This window comes from Rhinatrema bivittatum, chromosome 2 (assembly GCF_901001135.1).
Source record: "Rhinatrema bivittatum chromosome 2, aRhiBiv1.1, whole genome shotgun sequence".
Taxonomy (NCBI): Eukaryota; Metazoa; Chordata; class Amphibia; order Gymnophiona; family Rhinatrematidae; genus Rhinatrema; species Rhinatrema bivittatum.
The window spans coordinates 814,025,058-814,048,183 of record NC_042616.1 but is presented as its reverse complement, the minus strand read 5'-3'; the positions used below and the strand labels follow the sequence as shown (position 1 = coordinate 814,048,183).

The 23,126-nt window shown below is 46.5% G+C and overlaps 1 protein-coding gene across 1 annotated transcript in view; it reads right to left on the bottom strand.

Moving 5' to 3' along the window:
• Positions 1-23,126, bottom strand: part of PLEC (plectin) — a 443,280-nt gene that overhangs the window by 265,588 nt on the left and 154,566 nt on the right. The window contains 1 exon segment of the mRNA XM_029592256.1: positions 3,355-3,444. Within this exon segment, the coding sequence (XP_029448116.1) occupies positions 3,355-3,444 (90 nt within the window).

The following is a 23,126-nucleotide window of genomic DNA, read 5'->3' as shown; positions in this document are numbered from 1 at the left end:
GCTTTAATCTGTGCCACTCTGATGTCTGCCGACTCATCTGGATCTCTTCCGCTACAGCCAACACAGTGGTGGTCCTCTGTTATGAAAGACAGGGTTCTGGCAGAGCTCCATTAAACTCCAGCTGAGGTGGGACTTGGGTTAGTTAATGATAGACCCTAGTAACTTCAATATCTGGATGGTCGGGCGCATCAGTTCCTCGGCTCCTGCCTGAGATGTGCTCTTGACCAGCCAATCGTCCAGAAAAGAAAACATGTGCACCTCCAGTTTGCATTAAGTGCTCCACCACCATGGCTAAGCAGTTTGTAAAAACACATGGGGCAGACCCAAGCCCAAATGGCAGAATGTAATTCTGGATGAGGTGGTTTCCTGAGTTATTTCCTGTGACTGTGAAAAATCCCTGTGAGTGTAAGTATTCTTTAGACTGAGAACTCAGAGTCAGTCCCCTCACTGAAGAGGATTAAGGTGTCCAGGGAAACCATCTTGAATTGTTTTCTCTCATAAATTTGTTCAAGGCCCTTAGGCCTAGAATGGGAAGAAGTCTCCCTGGTTTCTTTGGAATCAGGAAATTCTTGGAGCAAAAATTCCTTCCCTCTTTGCCTTGATGGAACAGGCTTGACCGCTTTGGCTATCAAGAGGAAGGAGAGCTCCATTTAAACCACTTCCTGATTCAGTGACTGACACCAAGATGGGTGAGGGAGCTGATTTGGTGAAAGACCCAACAGATTTAATTTGTATCCTCTGCTGATGATGCTGAAGATCCACACATCTGAGGTTATACTGGGTCACTGGCTTACATACAACCGCAGTCTACACCTGTCTGGAAGGTCCTCTGGCATGGGTCCTGGGATCCTGGCAATGCTCTTTGTGGTTCAGTCAAAACCCCATCCTAGGTGTTGACTGGGATGCAGTCTGAGGCTTAAGGGCCCTCTGCTGCCTCCTTGGGTGGAAGAAGTGTTTCCTCTGCCCTGACCCTGGGAACCTCCAGGAAGAGAAGGCCAGGTCTAGAATAGCCGTGCAAAACTGCTGGAGCATCGCACAATGATCATTATCTGTGCCCTCACATCCTTGATGCTGTCTTCAAAGAGATTCTCTCCAGTGCACAACAGGTCAGCAAGCCTTTCCTGCACTTCCAGATGGAGATCGGAGGCCTGCATGCCCTAATCCAAACAGCAGAGGCTCTCGATGCTGCTTCAAACACATCCTAGGTCAAATGGACCCTTTATCCACTAATGACTGGAAGGTGTCCTGCTGCTTTTGAGGAAGCTGCTCTGCCACTCCCTGCACTTGCTTCAGGATGTTCCACATGAACTGGCTCTTAAAGAGCTGGTAGGAGCTATGCGGGCAATCAGCATAACGCGCTGAAAAACTTTCGTCCCAGTAGAATCCCTTCCCAGGGGCACCAAGAGTGGGTTCTACATCTCTTAGCCTTTTTAAGAGCAGATTCAACAACCATAGACTGATATGGCAGTCAATGATTGTCGATTTGGCAGCCTTTTGTATAAGATAAACCATGTTTGCCTTACTGACGGGAGCAACTGAGAGGGAGGGTTCCCACCATCCTCATCAGTACCTCCCAAAGGATCTTGTGAACTCAGATTGCCACGATCTCCTTAGGAGGCTCTTTATACTGAAGGATGTACAGCATCTTTATCTCTGTCTGCAATGTAAATGGAATGGTTTCAGCTAGTTCCCTGATAAAGCCTTCGAAAGAGAAGTCCTCATGAGAGGACTTCCTTCTATCCAACGGAGAAGGGCTCAAAGGGAGACCCGTGAACATCTCTTCTTCAGAGACCTCTGCGAAGCCATAGCAATACCCTCAGGAATATTGAGAACCAGACTCACTGCACTCAGCAGGGGCTCTTCTCTGTCCTCAGCCAGTGGGTTATAAATCAGTGCAACTGGCTGTGGGAGCCTGGACCCCAAGGATCCTCGACGTCTTGGGGAAGCTTCCTTCCCCAAGGAGATAGAAATCAGCAACGGGCCAGCAGACACCAACCCTGATGCCCTTTGGGCATCAGTGATACGCCAGGTATCAAAGCCAGTCTCTGGGTCAATGCAGCAGTGGCAGGCACTTGAAGGGAGTCTAGCAGTAGCTTAAGGAATGTCTGTGACCGTCTCATGCCCTTGATGCCTTGGTACCAAGACTTTTCAGTGCCTATTCCACAGCCTACAGGATCCATTTCTCCAGTTCCTCTTCAAAAATTGCCAATGCCAACACTGACTGGGAGGTAGGAGGTGTGACCGCATCCTCTTTGGAACCAAGAGGAGGCTCGATGGCGGACACCAAAACAGGTGTTGACTGTTGGGGTACCCAGCATTCTTAGAGAATGAGCTGTCCTCATTGCAAGACTGCTTAGGGGGTTCTTAGCAGGTGCTAGGCCGTCCCTGCTTCCAGCATCGTGCATCAATGAGGACCGATGCTGATACTTCTTCAGCTTCCCTCGATGTTCAGCATGGGTCTTCCTTGATGCCGAGGGCAAAGAGGTGGAACCTGATGACTTCTTTGAACAGGAGGAGTTGAACAAAGGTCTGTCTCCAGGTTTCCTATTGGTCACTGATGGCTCCCCCAATGCTGATGGCCCTCCTATCAGTGCAGCTCTGAGGTCTTTTGACGTCAATGACTCTGATGCCAATGGATTGGTCTTCTGGTGTCTGAACAGACATTCCATGAGATCCAACCAGGATTGTCATCCTTTTGGTATCATTTTACCATATTTGTGGCACCCCCAGACATCATGTGATGCCCCCAAGCATAGGCCACATCTATCATGGGGGTCCGTAGTAGACATGATCCTGCCACATTGGGGGCACTGTTGGAACTTGCTAGACATGTCGGAGTGAAATAAAAGGGACACAAAATCAAACTTGGTGGTGGAGAATTGATGGCCGGCAGGCACCTACAGCTCCACCATCTTGGGGAACAGCAGCGATTGGAAACTTAGAAAAACGCCAAAAAAAACCCTTATCTATGGAACTACAGAGGAAGAGACAATGGCAGCCAAAAGCCAAAAAATTGCACTAAAACTTCAGAAAACGAGAGAGAGACTCAAACTGTGACCCACAGGCTCTGCAGAAAAGAAGAGACTGAAGGGATCCCACATGGACATGTGACATAATAGCGTGCTGTGGGCATGCCCAGTGAGGCTCAGTCAAAGTTCTAGAAACTCTGGAGTAGTTTTTCTGTGCCAGGCTCCATTGGATGATATGACTTATGAGTGAGGGCTGCCATCCTCATTGTCCTCGGAGAAAAAAAATTGAAACATAAAAAGAAGAAATAAAATGAATGAGAGAAAGGAGACAGAGAGACAGACAAAGAAACTCTGCTGCGTCTGGGACTCCATGAGCCCCACTTACCAGGCTATCTCCCGAGAGAACCTCCAACAGAGAGATGAGATTGTGTCCATCCCGCAGATCTTCATAGAGATCACTGACATGACGCTGGGCCTGTGGGGAAACAGAAGACGGGAATGAAAAAGCAGCCAGCGGTCCAGGAGAAAAGGAAGGTCACAAGCTGAGATGCAGGGGAGGATTTTCAGGGGGACAGTGGGGGGGCGGGATAGGAAATCCACAATTGTAGATTTGAGCAGACACACAGATAGATGCTCTCCATAAACAGCTCCAGCTCATGCCCCTTCTTGTCTCGTGCCAAGGACTTCCCGCCTTACAGAGGATAAACCCGTGACGCCATCCCCTCCAGCTACCCCCAACCCCCACCCTCAATCGCTTCCTCCTCCTGATGCTGGAAGAGTTGATATTCCCCTTTATCACCACAGTTATTTAGAGTACATAAGTGCAAACAATTCTTAAATACAAAACCAGAAGAAAATAAATTTAAAAAAAACTCCGAGCTTTGATGAGCCCAGCACACAGCTGTGCAGAGCGTGTTAGCAGCACAACAGTACCACACAGTGACTGGGGGATCCGGAAAAGGGAGCGGGGAGAGGACAGGAAAAAGCAGCAGGTGAGCTGAGCAGACATGCAGTGAAGAGCTCCTCGTGCGGACGGGTCAGGCAACACGTGCAGAGGGATGAACCACCACAGTGCAAAACATACCTCTGCCCTCCAGTGCTGCGAGGGAGCCAGAGAGGAATCACGAGAAGGAAAGGGAAGAAAGTGGGAGAAAATGTAAACAGAGAGAGGGGGGGATAGAAAAAAGGGAGGGCAAACGAATGAGAGCAGGGAGAGGGGGAAAGAGTACCATAAAAAAACAGAGCAGAAGCAAACCAAGGAAAAGGAACAGAAAAAGGAGAGAAAAGTGGGACAGGAAACAGTAAGATGAATCAACAAAAACCAGAGCGGGTAGGGGGAAAAGGAGTCAAGATGAACAGACGATGAGAAAAGAAATGAAGAGAAAGAGGAGACAAAAAGAGAAGAAAGATTAATAACAGGGAAAGAAACAAGCTAATAGAGAACGCTAATCATGGCCTTCAGAATTTGTCCCCAAAGAGCAGGTTTCTGGACAGCGGGTCTTCCACGGTCCTACTGCAGTAATGCCGCACCGTTAACAAGGACCCGAAGGCTCGTCAGTCCAGGAACCCCTGTATAACGCTGTCTGCAAGATCGGGGGGCCCAGGAGATACGACGGAGCTTGGGCAAATGCTATAATCCTAGTCAGGATGCTCCTGGACCGCGACTGCAGTAGGACTGACCCACAAGGGTTCAGGGACCTGCGGCACAATAAACCTCCGGGACTTCATACATAATCGACATGTGAACAACGGGCCAAGATCACTTCCTGGGTGTCTTGTCTAAATCTTTGTGACCAGGAGGCACAGAGTACCGGCTCTGCATTATGTTACACGCCACAGGAGACATCCCTCTCAGCTCCTATTAACTTCAATTAAACACCATTAAAGCATTACTCATGACATCTATTAACTCCTAATACGGCAGACATCCCTGGCAGAACCTACTAAAGAGATACTTCATGCAGAAGTGCTCCCTTTCAGCAGATGACTGCCATTTTAGAAATGGTTATTGGCCAGTCAAGTCCTGCACAACAATCTTCTGCAGTTAACCTTAAGGCTCTACTTGTAATAATGAGAATAATGGCAAATACAAGCATCCAGGCCCATCTTTGTCTGCTCATTTGTCATTCTTACTGCAGTACTGCCGGTCCTACTGGATCTTTGCTTTATTCTTGCTTCCCCTACAGCTTGGGTGCAGGGCCAGGACACACAAAGCCAACTGAAAGAAGCTTAAGAAACTCAAAAGGGTAGATACCCGTCTAAATGGATTTTGATTGACTCACAAATTATCTGTCTAAATAGGTTATACAGAATATTGAGCCTCCTGACCAGCTAAATTACAGACCTCGGAAGCAAGTTATCTGGTCTCGTGTGGCCGCATAACTTTAGGCTTAACTGGATATGTTCAAGAGAGAATATATCTGGTTAAATGACGTTCCCTGAAAAAAATCAGACAAGCATTGTGGCCTGTCCCCACCAGTTGCACAGGCCCTACAAGGCTAGTGCAGTGTCTACCAACTTGGTTGGTTATTTACTTCCGATTGTGTAAAACCACCTTCCCTGGAAGGCTGTTCCAGCATCCACTACCCTTTCTGTGAAGAAATATTTCCTTAAGTTATTCTGGAGTCTACCTCCTTTCAAGTCCACGCTAATAGTCCTTGTTGTACAGCTTCTTACTGGAAACAAAACAGAGATTCACAGCTTATTTTAGAAGATTTTATTGGGCAGTGCCCAACTGCCCAATAATAAGTTCAAAAAAAAAAAAAAAGCTGCAAACTCCTAATAATTTTGTAAAAAAGGTGTCCTTCTACCTGAAGGGCTTCTTTAAGCGATATTACACTCTAAAACAAACGTGGCAGTTCTTGTTAACAAGTTCTGGAGGGAGGAAAGTCTTAATCTAAACAGCAGTCACTACGCTCAGCACTCACACAAAGGATATTTCATATCTTCAGCTCTCCAAAACTGCCTGCACCAAGTGGTTCTCTCTTGCCAGTGTAATTCTTCCTCCCATTTCCTACCTGCATGGTGCAATTCACTAATCCCTGGTATGCGTAATATCAGCAGAAGGTGGCTCTCACAGATACTGAGGCCATGGAGGAGGGCGCAGGTGATAAAAACACCACTCAGCCATGTTCATTTATCCCACAGCATCATGACTTCTCAATCTGTTTGAGCTGCGGACTGTCCATCTGAGTGTCTTCTCGTGGGTCACATCCCTCCCCACCTGAAGATCACCACAGCTCAGGACTGGATTTATGGACAGGCAACATTGGGCAGTTGCCTACAGTTCCACATTTTGAGGCTAGATATTTATTTATTATTTATTTATTTCGACCTGGGCCGAAGAGGACCGTGTACGTTGCGATTTCAAAGGGGCTGCTGCCATGGCCCCTCTGGGACCCTCCCAGCTCTCTCCGATCCAGCCTAGAGGCACCAAAATCTTAAATCTAGTCCTGGGAGAGACTGGCCCTGAGAATTATCTGGATGTTAATAACAGACCAAAAGCTTCAAACCTCAACTACAAAACATGCAGGAACAGCAATGAAACACCTTTGGAATGTGATCCTGGCAGCAAACATGTCAGATGAAGCTTAAGATAAAGAGATTTGAAGCCTCTCCCTAGAGAATGCAAGCAGAGCACTGGATGTGAAAGCTGCCTAGGAGAGGGTGTGGCTGCCTGCCAGAAGAAGCAGCGGAGCAGCTCAGCTCAAGGATCCACACTGGGCAATATAAGGCTGTCTGGGACTTGGCCATGTTTGGGGTGATGCAATAAAATGCAGAGCGGAGATGCAACCGAAGAGTTTCCAAATGGATCTTACTATCCTGGATAATAAAGAAGGCTTTTTAAAATCTTTGATATAATCTGCTAATTAAGTCAGTTTCTAGCACGTGCTAGCATTGCTGGTGACATCATCAACATAGGCTAGAAGGATTGTGTACGTTATTCTTTGCTTCTCTTCTTCCATGGCCTATGCCTCTAGGCTTATTTGGCAAATTCAGGGAAACTGCATAAACCAATTGTTTAACAATGATGGCTTAAGAGCAAGGTTAACCTATGCTGCCGTGTGATGGAGAGATCCACCATGGAAGTAATCTGAAGTTGTGCCAAGGAACAGGTAATCCATTGGGGTTGGTGCTGGAACCAGTTGGTAGAAAAATGCAACAAGAGAAGGCAGATGGCATAAGTGTTGAGAGCAAGCCTTTCCCATTGGCTGAACAGTATGTCTTTCATTGGCGTCCCCTTAGAGTGAAGTGATGTCCTGGCTTTCCTCCTTCCCTGTTACTGCTCACCCAGTGCCACATGTGGTTGGGAAATTCTGCTAGGGCTTACTGCAAATTACGGGATTAGGTACGAATGTTGTTTCCCATAGGGAACATTCGTCCATGTCCTAAACAAACACTACACATGAAAGCTAACAGCATCAGACTTCCAAGATGGCTAAGGTAACTGAAGCACACCTAATTCACTCCACCGCTGGCAGTGATTTACACGTCCTATCACCGCTATATTAAGTCAAAAATTACTTTAAACACAATTTCATGCAATGTTTTTAACTCACCAGCAATCTCTGGCTCTGGTATACTTTAAAAGTTTGAAAAATCTTTAACATGTTTGTGAAAAAAAAAAAAATTATTTTTAGGACAATATGTTTTTTTTTGCTACCACGAGAGGTATGAATGTTAGAGATAAAGTAGTACACTCACAATTGGAACATCGCATTCAACCAGTGGAAGTTTTTGGCCACTCAGTGTTGTGGGCATTGTAATTGGTGTCAATATTCCATTGTTGGGAAAGAGTGGATTGAACCAGTAACAGGTTATAGAGTTTGGAGGAAGGCAAACACGGATTGTAATTCTATGAATGTGATTTATGCAATAATATGTCCATGCCCTAACGTTTATGTAGGGCCTACCACATGACCAGTGAGAGTCGGGTTGGGGGAACATAAATCACGCTTTAATACAGCAAGAATGCCTGCACCGATGGTACAACAGTTAATGGAAGCGTGACATGATTTTGCTCACATGAAGTAGACAATAATAGAACAATTTAATATTGCAATCTGTGGTGGTGATCTTAACGTGAAACTTATTTACAATGAAGCCTTCTGGATTTATACCTTAAAGACCTCTTATCCAAATGGGATGAACGAGGAACTTAATCTCGCTATGTTAATTTAAATTTGGAGGAGGTGTGGCAAACAGTGATAGTAAACGGAGAGTTACTGATTGGTTGGATGGTAATGGTGTGATCGCGGATAGGTTAGTGGAGAAGCTTTGGCGATGTATAAAAAACTCTTTACGCTAGGGATCAGCTGATTTTGAATGGCGTCTTTTTTGAAGATCAAAAGGCGCGACCCAGAGAAGACGTTTTGAATAAACAAGCAGCATGGAGAGAACCCGTTACACAGTTATGCAGATTAACATCCCCTGAAGAAGGACGGTTTGTTTGAAACATGTACATGTTGGGACTATTCGGGACTTGTAGCAGGGTTCATATTTTATATTCGAATGTGTTATACAAAAAAAGAGAAAAATATATTTAAAAAAGTGGATGTCATTTGTTTTGAAAGAATTCGGGACTTTAGCATATTAAGAAAATTAAGAAAAAGACGGAGGTGGTTGGAAGTTAATGATTATACATGCATTACAGTGCTGGGGCACTTTTAAATATATGAAACCTCCAATCCTTCCTAAAAAAACTCTCTCACAAATATGTTAAAGATTTCTCAGACTTTAAAGTATACCAGAGCCAGAGATTGCTGGTGAGTTAAAAACACTGCATGACTTAATATAGCAGTGATAGGACGTTAGGGTTCTATTAGATTGATTGTAAGGTAACTGAAGGCCATGGTTATAGTCCTAACAGCAGCAGTACAGTGACATTAGGCTTTCAGGATGGCTGAGGAAACCTCCACACATCCATCATGGTTACAACCCTAACATCAATGAAAATTCTTGGGACAGATATAGAAGGCAATAGGGGGAACAGGGCTGAAAGACTGGGAATTTATAGCTCATCTAGCCAAACTGGTACAGAACCAGAGCGGAAGAATCTAGATTGGGCAGACTTATTGTCTGTCATTTATTAATTTACTAGGGAGGTTATCAGTGAGTTAAGAAAGAAAACGAGGGAAATAAAAAATAATGATGCTTTTCAACCGATCGTACAGACTTCCAACATTTTCTAAACATGACAGGTGTAAGAGAAGGTTAGACACGTGTGTGCTTGGGATGTTTTGGGTAAAGTCCAATCCTTTGATGCTCCTACAGTGGTAGCTGACTCGTCATGTTCCTGATCCAAAGACACACTTTATGATTCAATCAGAGAGAGAAGAGCTTAGCTGGAAATCCTCAGGGATTTACACACCCCCTTAAGAAGACCAAAAAAATCTGTCCTCTGGCACTCGAGGACCTAAGACTCTCTATGCATGAGATCTGGTCTCTGCTTATTTCTCACTGCCCCTTTGCACGTGAGAAAAAAAAAATCTACCTAGTCAGGGACATGACAGCATCGGTCCCAGCAGAAGCCATAAGCACTGGATTCTTTCCCAACAGACACAAGTAGTATCCAAAGATGGTATAGATGAGCTTCTGCAAATATGGCCAAGCTACGACACCAGTGAGCTCCTGGAAGTTCATGCACCACTTTAGCTCTGGGTAATTCTTACGATAATTCAACAAAAGATATCCCCGCCCTGAGCCCAGACTTTTCCAGGCTTGAAATGGCTGCTGAAGAACGATTAATGGTTAATTACGGAAAAGTGAGCGACGCACAGCAGATACTAAAGGGTTACCGGCTGTTCCGGAGAGCAGAAGGCACCAGTCCAAGCAGAGGACTGAGGCTTGCATTCAGCAGAAGTTCAGAGGCCTCTAGGCTGGAGGAAGCAAGGAAGATGGGGATGGGCAGTGCACAATGCTGCTGTGGAGAGCCACTGGGGCTGCCGGCAGAGTGCCAGCCTTTCACCAGCAGGCTGGCGCAGCACACAGAGCCACAATTATTAAGTCCCAAAACGGAAGGCAGACCTTTTGGGTAGACAAAATGCCTAAACTTAAAGAGTAGACTTCATGACGAGTGATGAAAGAAACGATAATGATTAGCTCTTGGGCTGAACGGCACAGTGATAAGACAACAAACATTTGTAATTCTTTTTATTGCTTTATAAAAACGTGCATTACCATGCGAGCTGCATCTTTCAAGGACATCTAATGAAAGCTGGTCATTCACAGAGTTCCAATGAGGCAGATTTAGACTTGAACATATGTCCAGTTTAGAGGACGGCAATCGCCTAGTCTCTTTTTACTGTTCTGGGACCGCGATCTTAAGAACTTAAGAATATGCCATACTGGGTCAGACCAAGGGTCCATCAAGCCCAGCATCCTGTTTCCAACAGAGGCCAATCCAGGCCATAAGAACTTGGCAAGTACCCAAAAACTAAGTCTATTCCATGTAACCATTGCTAATGGCAGTGGCTATTCTCTAGGTGAACTTAATAGCAGGTAATGGACTTCTCCTCCAAGAACTTATCCAATCCTTTTTTAAACACAGCTATACTAACTGCACTAACCACATCCTCTGGCAACAAATTCCAGAGTTTAATTGTGCGTTGAGTAAAAAAGAACTTTCTCCGATTAGTTTTAAATGTGCTACATGCTAACTTCATGGAGTGCCCCCTAGTCCTTCTACTATCCGAAAGAGTAAATAACCGATTCACATCTACCCGTGCTAGACCTCTCATGATTTTAAACACCTCTATCATATCCCCCCTCAATCGTCTCTTCTCCAAGCTGAAAAGTCCTAACCTCTTCAGCCTTTCCTCATAGGGGAGCTGTTCCATCCCCTTTATCATTTTGGTAGCCCTTCTCTGTACCTTCTCCATCGCAATTATATCTTTTTTGAGATGCGGCGACCAGAATTGTACACAGTATTCAAGGTGTGGTCTCACCGTGGAGCGATACAGAGGCATTATGACATTTTCCATTTTATTCACCATTCCCTGCCTAATAATTCCCAACATTCTGTTTGCTTTTTTTGACAGCCGCAGCACACTGAGCCGACGATTTCAATGTGTTATCCACTATGACACCTAAATGCCCACTGGCAGTTCAGAATGCCCCCTGCACCCCAAGGGGTCAGTGATGGAACAGAATTCCCTCCCCCCGATGACCTAGTGAGTGTACAGGACCCCCCCTTTTTTCCCCAATGCCACAAAAGAACCAGTGAATGTAAAAGGTTCCCAGTGCCAGCAAGGGACCAGAAACCTGCAGATCCCCCCCTTGCCCTCTCCTGATGCTTGCAAGGAATCAGAGACCGTTTATCATAAGGATTGCCCCCTTACCCCATCCTGAGACCCACAAGGAGCCCTAAGTTCCCTGCCAGTGATATTAACAGAGCCGCCAACCTACACAAGTAACAAGGTACCAGTACCTGCTCTTGTGACACACGAGTAGTATCCTTAATTACACTTATTGGTTACTTCACACATACCTAGGGGTAGATAATGAAAGATCTGCTGAGCAGCTCAGGGAACTGGATCATTTTAGCTGCTTATCTTTAGGCGAATATTCAGCTGATCATGATCAGCTGGGTTTTCATCTGAATATTTGTCGAAACCCAGCTGTTCAAAATGTGCCCCCTTTTTCCATTCTAGCCTGATATATATATAAATAAGACTGTATAATGAGGGGAAATTCATCTTTCCTTCCCTGCAGCCCAATCTGTAAAACTATTTATTTATTTAAGGATTTTTTATATATACCGCGGCACGTTAAGAAACATCACCTCTTTAGTCTTTCCTCATAGGGGAGCTGTTCCATTCCCCTTATCATTTTGGTCGCCCTTCTCTGTACCTTCTCCATCGCAATTATATCTTTTTTGAAATGCAGTGACCAGAATTGTACACAGTATTCAAGGTGCGGTCTCACCATGGAGTGATACAGAGGCATTATGACATTTTCCGTTTTATTCATCATTCCTTTTCTAATAATTCCCAACATTCTGTTTGCTTTTTTGACTGCCGCAGCACACTGAACCGACGATTTCAATGTGTTATCCACTATGACACCTAGATCTCTTTCTTGGGTTATAGCACCTAATATGGAACCCAACATTGTGTAATTATAGCATGGGTTATTTTTCCCTATATGCATCACCTTGCACTTATCCACATTAAATTTCATCTGCCATTTAGATGCCCAATTTTCCAGTCTCACAAGGTCTTCCTGCAATTTATCACAATCTGCTTGTGATTTAACTACTCTGAATAATTTTGTGTCATCTGCAAATTTGATTATCTCACTTGTCGTATTTCTTTCCAGATCATTTATAAATATATTGAAAAGTAAGGGTCCCAATACAGATCCCTGAGGCACTCCACTGCCCACTCCCTTCCACTGAGAAAATTGACCATTGAATCCTACTCTCTGTTTCCTGTCTTTTAGCCAGTTTGCAATCCACGAAAGGACATCGCCTCCTATCCCATGACTTTTTACTTTTCCTAGAAGCCTCTCATGAGGGACTTTGTCAAACGCCTTCTGAAAATCCAAGTATACTCACCTGCTGATGGAGTAACTTGCCTAGTAGGCCTGCCATAATTCTGTATTCAAACCATTATGTTTTGCTCAACTTAAATTTGCCAAGCACGCCCCTTTTTCTTAGCTAAGATGGCCAGAAGGCAAAACAAGCTTTAATTTTTTTTACAAGACTGGACCATTCTAACAGTTTGTTTTTAGGTCTCTCAGATAAATATTTTGCAAGTATTGTTCCAAGGACAAAATATGGGGAAACGTACAACGTCTTTTTAAAAGTCTGCACCGGCTTCCATTCCCTTACGGGGCTCATTTTAAAAGTTCTGGGTTTGGTTTTTAAGAGTTCGCAAGGGCAGGGAGCAGGCTACCTGAGAAATCGAACTGTGCTCTATCAACCCAATCGTACCTTGAGGCCTTCCCAAAGCTTCTATGTGTCAATTGTATGGCTAAAGGACGCATTCTTTGTGATCACGAGAGATCAGGGCCGGATTTAAGATTCTGGCCCCCACAGGCAGAGTCCTAGGCAGTTGCCTCTACATAAATCTGAGCCTGCAAGGGAAGGGGGCTTTTAGGATCATTGGCACCAGACTTCCCAGAGAAATTTTCAGTATACAGCCTTATTTAAAGTTTCGTAAGAAACTGGGCTTTTATAGCTGCTTTTAATTAATAGTGATTATTTTTATCCTGGCCTGTGTCTCTAACATGACTGATTCTTTTATAGAAATATAGAAACGTGATGGCAGAGAGAGACTGTCTCATTTATGGAGCTCTTACAATCCCCAGCGCTCCCTCAGAGATCCCCTGCATCTATCCCAAGCTCCCTTGAATTCAGAGACTGCTTTTGTCTCCACCAGCTGCACTGGGAGGCCGTTCCATGCATCCATCAATCACCACCCTTCTCTGGAAAGAAATATTTCCTAAGATTAATAGAAATATACAAGGGTAGGATTTGAACACAAAGGATTGGTAGTCCACCATCTTTACCGCTCAGCCACCGCATCCTATTCAATTCTTCTCACGCAGAACAACTGAGCATCCAAAAAGTGTAATGGAGAACAAGCAAAAAAAGTGACCATCCCCTAGCAGGATGTTTGAACCCAGAGCCTCTCTGCTTTCTGATCACCTTATTTTGATGTAGTTCACAGTCCCCTACTATGGCTAAGGGGGGTGGAAACATCTATTTTTCGTTTCAGAACTGCCCGAGGGTCAGGGGTTTCATTTAATCCCACTGGTTTCTAACCTGGGCTGTAAATGTCACATTCTGCCATGCACTCTCGGGTAGACGGTGCCTCTTTCGGCTTTCATTTCTTAGTTAGTGCCATCCTAATGCTGTGTAGACCCATTGCTAGACTGGTAATGTTAGATCCTAGTATTTATTTTATTTATTTAACAGCTTTTATATACCGGCATTAGTGCGAGTATTAGTAGGAACGGTTCTGGGGTTAGGTCCAGTTCTAAACCTACAATTCTGGTTCTCTTGGTTCATATTTTCCCCAGGAAGCTTGGCTCCCACCACATATGGAAGAAACCCCTCTCACTCTGCACTCTCGCCCACACTGGGGGAGTTGACTTTGTGAAGGTAGTGCTTCTTAACAAGAGTTATGTATGCTCTTGTACTGTGATAAATAGGAACCTTAACCCTTTCAAAAACATTCAGATAGGCCAGGATGGCTCAGGGACGGGCACAAGGATACAGAGCCTGTCACCTCTAGGACCGGAGGGCTCAGGGGATGGACACAGGGATTCAGAACCTCTCACTGGCTGAAAATCATTCATTCCATTATTTGCATTTATAGATCACTACTCCAGAGCCAGCTCACAGCAATTTACAACATGAAGTCAATAAAATACATACCATATTAAATCCGTAACACAATCCACATAGCACAGAGGACGCTTGGCCAAGGTAGCATGAGAGATAAAGCCTGGGATAAGCACAGAGGATCCTTAGCTGTGAGGGAGTGAGAGATAAAGCCTGGGATAAGCACAGAGGATCCTTAGCTGTGGGGGAGTGAGAGATAAAGCCTGGGATAAGCACAGAGGATCCTTAGCTGTGAGGGAGTGAGGGGTAAAGCCTGGGATAAGCACAGAGGATCCTTAGCTGTGGGGGAGTGAGAGATAAAGCCTGGGATAAGCACAGAGGATCCTTAGCTGTGAGGGGTAAAGCCTGGGATAAGCACAGAGGATCCTTAGCTGTGAGGGAGTGAGAGATAAAGCCTGGGATAAGCACAGAGGATCCTTAGCTGTGGGGGAGTGAGGGGTAAAGCCTGGGATAAGCACAGAGGATCCTTAGCTGTGGGGGAGTGAGGGGTAAAGCCTGGGATAAGCACAGAGGATCCTTAGCTGTGGGGGAGTGAGGGGTAAAGCCTGGGATAAGCACAGAGGATCCTTAGCTGTGGCGGGAGTGAGGGGTAAAGCCTGGGATAAGCACAGAGGATCCTTAGCTGTGGGGGAGTGAGGGGTAAAGCCTGGGATAAGCACAGAGGATCCTTAGCTCTGAGAGAGTGAGGGGTAAAGCCTGGGATAAGCACAGAGGATCCTTAGCTGTGGGGGAGTGAGGGGTAAAGCCTGGGATAAGCACAGAGGATCCTTAGCTGTGGGGGAGTGAGGGGTAAAGCCTGGGATAAGCACAGAGGATCCTTAGCTCTGAGAGAGTGAGGGGTAAAGCCTGGGATAAGCACAGAAGATCCTTAGCTGTGGGGGAGTGAGGGGTAAAGCCTGGGATAAGCACAGAGGATCCTTAGCTGTGGGGGAGTGAGGGGTAAAGCCTGGGATAAGCACAGAGGATCCTTAGCTGTGGGGGAGTGAGGGGTAAAGCCTGGGATAAGCACAGAGGATCCTTAGCTGTGGGGGAGTGAGAGGTAAAGCCTGGGATAAGCACAGGATCCTTAGCTGTGGGGGAGTGAGGGGTAAAGCCTGGGATAAGCACAGAGGATCCTTAGCTGTGGGGGAGTGAGAGGTAAAGCCTGGGATAAGCACAGGATCCTTAGCTGTGGGGGAGTGAGGGGTAAAGCCTGGGATACGCACAGAGGATCCTTAGCTGTGAGGGAGTGAGAGGTAAAGCCTGGGATAAGCACAGAGGATCCTTAGCTGTGGGGGAGTGAGAGGTAAAGCCTGGGATAAGCACAGAGGATCCTTAGCTGTGGGGGAGTGAGAGGTAAAGCCTGGGATAAGCACAGAGGATCCTTAGCTGTGGGGGAGTGAGAGGTAAAGCCTGGGATAAGCACAGAGGATCCTTAGCTGTGGGGGAGTGAGAGGTAAAGCCTGGGATAAGCACAGAGGATCCTTAGCTGTGGGGGAGTGAGAGGTAAAGCCTGGGATAAGCACAGAGGATCCTTAGCTGTGGGGGAGTGAGGGGTAAAGCCTGGGATAAGCACAGAGGATCCTTAGCTGTGGGGGAGTGAGAGGTAAAGCCTGGGATAAGCACAGAGGATCCTTAGCTGTGGGGGAGTGAGAGGTAAAGCCTGGGATAAGCACAGAGGATCCTTAGCTGTGGGAAGTGACGGGTAAAGCCTGGGATAAGCACAGAGGATCCTTAGCTGTGGGGGAGTGAGAGGTAAAGCCTGGGATAAGCACAGAGGATCCTTAGCTGTGGGGGAGTGAGAGGTAAAGCCTGGGATAAGCACAGAGGATCCTTAGCTGTGGGAAGTGACGGGTAAAGCCTGGGATAAGCACAGAGGATCCTTAGCTGTGGGGGAGTGAGGGGTAAAGCCTGGGATAAGCACAGAGGATCCTTAGCTGTGGGGGAGTGAGGGGTAAAGCCTGGGATAAGCACAGAGGATCCTTAGCTGTGGGGGAGTGAGGGGTAAAGCCTGGGATAAGCACAGAGGATCCTTAGCTGTGGGGGAGTGAGGGTAAAGCCAGGGATAAGCACAGAGGATCCTTAGCTGTGGGGAAGTGAGGGGTAAAGCCTGGGATAAGCACAGAGGATCCTTAGCTGTGGGGGAGTGAGGGGTAAAGCCTGGGATAAGCACAGAGGATCCATAGCTGTGGGGGGAGTGAGGGGTAAAGCCTGGGATAAGCACAGAGCATCCTTAGCTGTGGGGGAGTGAGGGGTAAAGCCCGGGATAAGCACAGAGGATCCTTAGCTGTGGGGGAGTGAGAGGTAAAGCCTGGGATAAGCACAGAGGATCCTTAGCTGTGGGGGGAGTGAGGGGTAAAGCCTGGGATAAGCACAGAGGATCCTTAGCTGTGGGGGAGTGAGGGGTAAAGCCTGGGATAAGCACAGAGGATCCTTAGCTGTGGGGGGAGTGAGGGGTAAAGCCTGGGATAAGCACAGAGGATCCTTAGCTGTGGGGGAGTGAGGGGTAAAGCCTGGGATAAGCACAGAGCATCCTTAGCTGTGGGGGAGTGAGGGGTAAAGCCTGGGATAAGCACAGAGGATCCTTAGCTGTGGGGGAGTGAGGGGTAAAGCCTGGGATAAGCACAGAGGATCCTTAGCTGTGGGGGAGTGAGGGGTAAAGCCTGGGATAAGCACAGAGGATCTATAGTTGCAAAGAAAAAAGGAGAAAGCTAAAGATCAACTGGGGTCCATGATATTACACCAGGAATTAATTTGGACAGATTAGATGGGCCTCATTGTCCTTATCTGCCATTATATTCTCTGTTTCTTGCCTTTGTGGATATGACAAAGTTTAAACAGGAGTGTTTAAGTCCAAGCTTAAGTTCTCTCATCCACATGAGAAGTGCAGAAAACCCCATCCCTGCTCTGACAAACGAGACCACAAGAGAAGAGTTTCCCTTTCCCGTTCTATTTGCAGAACACAAAGATAGGATTCATTTCTAGCCACGCTTATTTGAAACCGGATTGCAAGCCTTTAAGTTACAAGCTTCCTGGCCTCTCTCTCTCTCTCTGTTACAAGGTCCATGCTGTCTCTCTCTCTCTCTCTCTCTCTGTTACAAGGCCCATGCTGTCTCTCTCTCTCTCTCTCTCTGTTACAAGGTCCATGCTGTCTCTCTCTCTGTTACAAGGCCCATGCTGTCTCTCTCTCTCTCTGTTACACTGTCCATGCTGTCTCTCTCTCTCTCTGTTACAAGGTCCATGCTGTCTCTCTCTCTCTCTCTGTTACAAGGCCCATGCTGTCTCTCTCTTTGCGTCTATCATAAGCCTCACATTGTGTGCGTCTCTCTCCCTTTTGTGTGTCACCAGTTCGGTGCTGCTTCTCTCTAACTTCACACGTCACAAGCAGCTGCCACTTAGGGATTATAAATGTGGGTGCGCTGTCTCTTTCACTCTTTCTGTATGGGTAGAAGTCTGCATATCTGTGCTTGTAAGGCGTGAGATATCCAGAACTATGGTAACATTTTCCACAGAAAACCCTGATGAATAATCAGGAAAGAGGAACGTGTACAATTAGAGATGAAAGCCGCCTTCCAAAGAGTGGCCTGAAAGTCCCTTTATAAAAAGGCTGGGGGGGAGTGGGCAACCACTGGAGCAGGAAACCCTCTCACATTCATGCCGTGGAGGAGGGTTTCCATCTTATGCAACAGAGACAGAGTGACTAATGTGTGGTACAGAGAAGGCGTAGGTAGTATTCATGTCGCACAAAAATGGATCCAGCAGTGTAATGTGACTGTAACTAAGCAACATGGCCCCTGTGGTATAATCATATTGTAACTAAACAACATGGCCGCTGCAATGTAATGAGACTGTAACTAAGCAACATGGCCGCTGCAATGTAATGAGACTGTAACTAAGCAACATGGCCGCTGCGGAGTAATGAGACTGTAACTAAGCAACATGACCGCTGCGGTGTAATCAGACTGTAACTAAGCAACATGGCCGCTGCCGTGTAATGAGACTGTAACTAAGTAACATGGCCGCTGCAATGTAATGAGACTGTAACTAAGCAACATGGCCACTGCGGTGTAATGAGACTGTAACTAAGCAACATGGCCGCTGCGGTGTAATCACATTGAAACTAAGCAGCACAGCCCAACAGTGTATTGACACTGTAACTAACAACATGGTAATTACACTCGGGCTGATACAGTACAGTACGCTCCCATGGAGCGCACTGTTAACCTGTCATTGGATGCGCGTTTTCCCTTACCCCTTATTCAGTAAGGGGCCGAAAACGCGCGTCCAACCCGCCGAACCTAATAGCGCCCTCAACATGCAAATGCATGTTGACGGCCCTATTAGGTATTCCCGCGCGATTCAGAAAACAAAATGTGCAGCCAAGCCGCACATTTTGCTTTCAGAAATTAACGCCTATCCAAAAGGTAGGCGTTAATTTCTTCGGGCACCGGGAAAGTGCACAGAAAAGCAGTAAAAACAGCTTTTCTGTGCACCCTCCAACTTAATATCATGGCGATATTAAGTTGAGGTCCCGAAGGGTAAAAAAAGAAAAAAAAATTAAAAAAAAAAAATTTGAAGCCGGCCCACGGCTGTCAGGTCGAAAACCGGACGCTCAATTTTGCCAGCGTCCGGTTTCTGAGTCTGTGGCTGTCAGCGGGCTCGAGAACCGACGCCGGCAAAATTGAGCATTGGCTGTCAAACCCGCTGACAGCCGCCGCTCCGGGCCAAAAGGAGGCGCTAGGGATGCGCTAGTGTCCCTAGCGCCTCCTTTTGCCTGTTTCTACCGCCGGGCCTCATTTAAATACTGAATCGTGTGCACAGGCGAGTGGTCTGTTCGCCCGCTCTCCCGCGGACTTTACTGAATCGGCCCGACTATAACTAAGAAATACAGCCTCTGTGGCATAATCACATTGTAACTGAGCAACACGACAGCTGCGGTGTAATGACGCTGTAACTGAGCAACACGGTCCAGCAGTGTAATGATACCGTATCTAAGCAACACGACCACTGCCGTGTAATGAGCTGTAACTGAGCAACACGGTCCAGCAGTGTAATGATACCGTATCTAAGCAACATGACCACTGCCGTGTAATGACGCTGTAACTGAGCAACACGGTCCAGCAGTGTAATGATACCGTATCTAAGCAACACGACCACTGCCGTGTAATGAGCTGTAACTGAGCAACACGGTCCAGCAGTGTAATGATACCGTATCTAAGCAACACGACCACTGCCGTGTAATGACGCTGTAACTGAGCAACACGGTCCAGCAGTGTAATGATGCCGTATCTAAGCAACACGACCACTGCCGTGTAATGACGCTGTAACTGAGCAACACGGTCCAGCAGTGTAATGATGCCGTATCTAAGCAACACGACCACTGCCGTGTAATGACGCTGTAACTGAGCAACACGGTCCAGCAGTGTAATGATGCCGTATCTAAGCAACACGACCACTGCGGTGTAATGACGCTGTAACTGAGCAACACGGTCCAGCAGTGTAATGATACCGTATCTAAGCAACACGACCACTGCGGTGTAATGACACTGTAACTGAGCAACACGGTCCAGCAGTGTAATGATGCCGTATCTAAGGAACACGACCACTGCGGTGTAATGACACTGTAACTGAGCAACACGGTCCAGCAGTGTAATGATACCGTATCTAAGCAACACGACCACTGCGGTGTAATGACACTAACTGAGCAACATGATCCAGCAGTGTAATGATACCGTATCTAAGGAACACGACCACTGCCGTGTAATGACACTAACTGAGCAACACGGTCCAGCAGTGTAATGATACCGTATCTAAGCAACACGACCACTGCGGTGTAATGACGCTGTAACTGAGCAACATGGTCCAGCAGTGTAACGATACCGTATCTAAGCAACACGACCACTGCGGTGTAATGACGCTGTAACTGAGCAACATGGTCCAGCAGTGTAACGATACCGTATCTAAGCAACACGACCACTGCGGTGTAATGACGCTGTAACTGAGCAACATGGTCCAGCAGTGTAACGATACCGTATCTAAGCAACACGACCACTGCGGTGTAATGACGCTGTAACTGAGCAACATGGTCCAGCAGTGTAACGATACCGTATCTAAGCAACACGACCACTGCGGTGTAATGACGCTGTAACTGAGCAACATGGTCCAGCAGTGTAACGATACCGTATCTAAGCAACACGACCACTGCGGTGTAATGACACTGTAACTGAGCAACATTGTCCAGCAGTGTAACGATACCGTATCTAAGCAACACGACCACTGCGGTGTAATGACACTGTAACTAAGCAACACGATCACTACAGTGTAATTACACTGTAACTATGCGACACTGCCCAGCAGTGTAATGATACTGTATTTAAGCAACACGACTGCCACATTGTAACCATACTGTAAATGAGCAACACTTCTGCTGTGGTATGACAACACCATGACTGAGCAGCACAGTTCAACAATGGAATGTAACTAAGCAACATTTACTGCTGCAATGTAATGACACTGTGACTAAGCAATACGGCCACTGTGGTGTAGTTACACTGTAACTAAGCAACATGGTCTAGCAGTGTAATTAAACTGTTAAATTAACTAATTAACTTAAATTTACTAAGTAGCGCAACCCAGAAGTTTACTTACAGTGAGGCTACGCAACGCGGCCTCTGCATTGTATTTACACTGTAGCTAAGCAGCACAGCCCAGCAATATAATGACATTATAACAAGGAAACACAGCCCATGCTGTACTTTCAGTGTAGTTAAATCAACACGGCCTCTGCAGTGTGATTCTACTATAATTAAGGAACAGAGTACTATATTATAACTAAATTAGTGATTAGTCATGATAGTACTGTGTTACAATACATTTTCATTAGTACACATAGTACTGCGTTACACTAATTAGCAATCAATGCATGGCGATGCTGTATTAAACTGTAATTAATTAGTGATGAATGCACAACAGTGCTGTAACACACTGATCAGTGCAAGGCAGTGTATTTAACAGATGCCTGAAGCAGAGACTTGTATTTTGCTTCTGCAGGTGGCATTTTCAGGTGTGAACTGGAGAATTCTCTTTTCTCTCAGAATACAGTGAAACAGTTGAGATCCAGATGTGACAGGACTTCTCCTTAACCCATTAACTTCCACCATTTCCTCCAAAATAAAACATAAGCAAAGTTTACAGTAAAGGTTTATTCCAGATGTAAGCACGAGGAATCTGTGGAAGAGGTGAAAGAGACTTGAGAGACGGCTGAGGGACGTGAAAAGGTGCCAGCACATGTGATCAAAACCTGACGGGAGGGCTGGTCTCTTTCACCCAGACTGGGAGGAGGGCAGGTCTCTTCACACTGTTCACATGATCACAGCCTAAACAAGAGAGCAGGTCTCCTTCACATGACGCACAGATTACAGCCTGATGGGAGGGCAAGACTCCTCTACACCACACGCATCGCAGCTTGATGGGAAAGGTGTCCTTCACACATACATGTAATCGCCGCCTTACTGGGCAGGTTTCCTTTACCAGGCGTTGTGTGAATTCAGACAGAGAAAAATGTTTACTGATAGCCGAACTGGAGTGAGGAATTCAGCACTCATTAATAATTTCCATCTGATTTAGAAAAAAAATTGGGGAAAAAAAAAAACCAAACTGACTTAAGAACGCTGTTCACACTTCAAGTCAGAGACAACACCAGCCGTGGAAGGTGTGTCCCTGTCGTAGGACAACGCCACCCTGCTGCTGCCAGTGCAAGGAGCTTCGACCTCCTTCCTGACGGCATGACATGTCCGGTCGCACCTTATCACTGGGTGCCATACCGAATTCGGGCACCTCAGATTCCATGCCATTCGCCTTCCACAGCAAGGCGTGTGCTCTTAAGGTAGAGAAACGCCAACGCTTGAGCTTTGATTGGTAAGAATTTCAAGTCCTCAGCGATAATGGGGTATATAGAAAAGGACAAGAAACCGGCATTCCTCTGGTTTCACTACACTGGGAGCCGATGCATGTGACAGGGTCCACATGACTGAATCCATGTGAGGAGCTGAAGATACCAGAGGAGACTTCAGCAGAATGCAGAGGGCAGGGGCCAAAAATATCAGGGGAAAATCCAGCGAAATGCAGAGTGGACAGGGGCCAAAAATATCAGGGGAAAATCCAGCGAAATGCAGAGTGGACAGGGGCCAAAAATACCAGGGGAGACTCCAGTCAAATGCAGAGAGCGCAGGGGCTGAAAATACTGGAGGACTGAGATGATGCAGCACAGAGAGTGTGTTCAATGTTGCTGGCCTTGTCAATCCTGTTTCTGTGTCACTAGAAGGAAAGGTTGGGTGGGAGTGGAAGATAGCTTAACCCTTTCAGGTCCGGTTCAGAGGCTGCACGCCCGCTTTCGCTGGGAGGATCCTTACTGTTCAGACGCTGTGTTTTTTACATTGTCTTCAGTCACGGAGCTCACATAGCCGGAGCGCCAGTGGATGCACTCTTGAATGAGTGCTCTTGGGTTTAACCCTTTCAGATCCGGTTCAGAGGCTGCACGCCCGCTTTCGCTGGGAGGATCCTTACTGTTCAGACGTTGTGTTTTTTACATTGTCAGACGCTCTTCAGTCACGGAGCTCACACAGCCGGAGCGCCAGTGGATGCACTCTTGAATGAGTGCTCTTGGGTTTAAGTGCTAGTCTTTCCTTCAAGGCGAGTTCGAATTCAGATGCAGTAGCTAGGTCCCTGCCTCAGAGGGCTTACAAGCTGAGTAAGCCTGGAGCAAGAGAGGTGGAACTGCCCTGCCTAAGGTCACAGGCAGTGTCAGTGGGAGAAGCAGGATTTTGAGC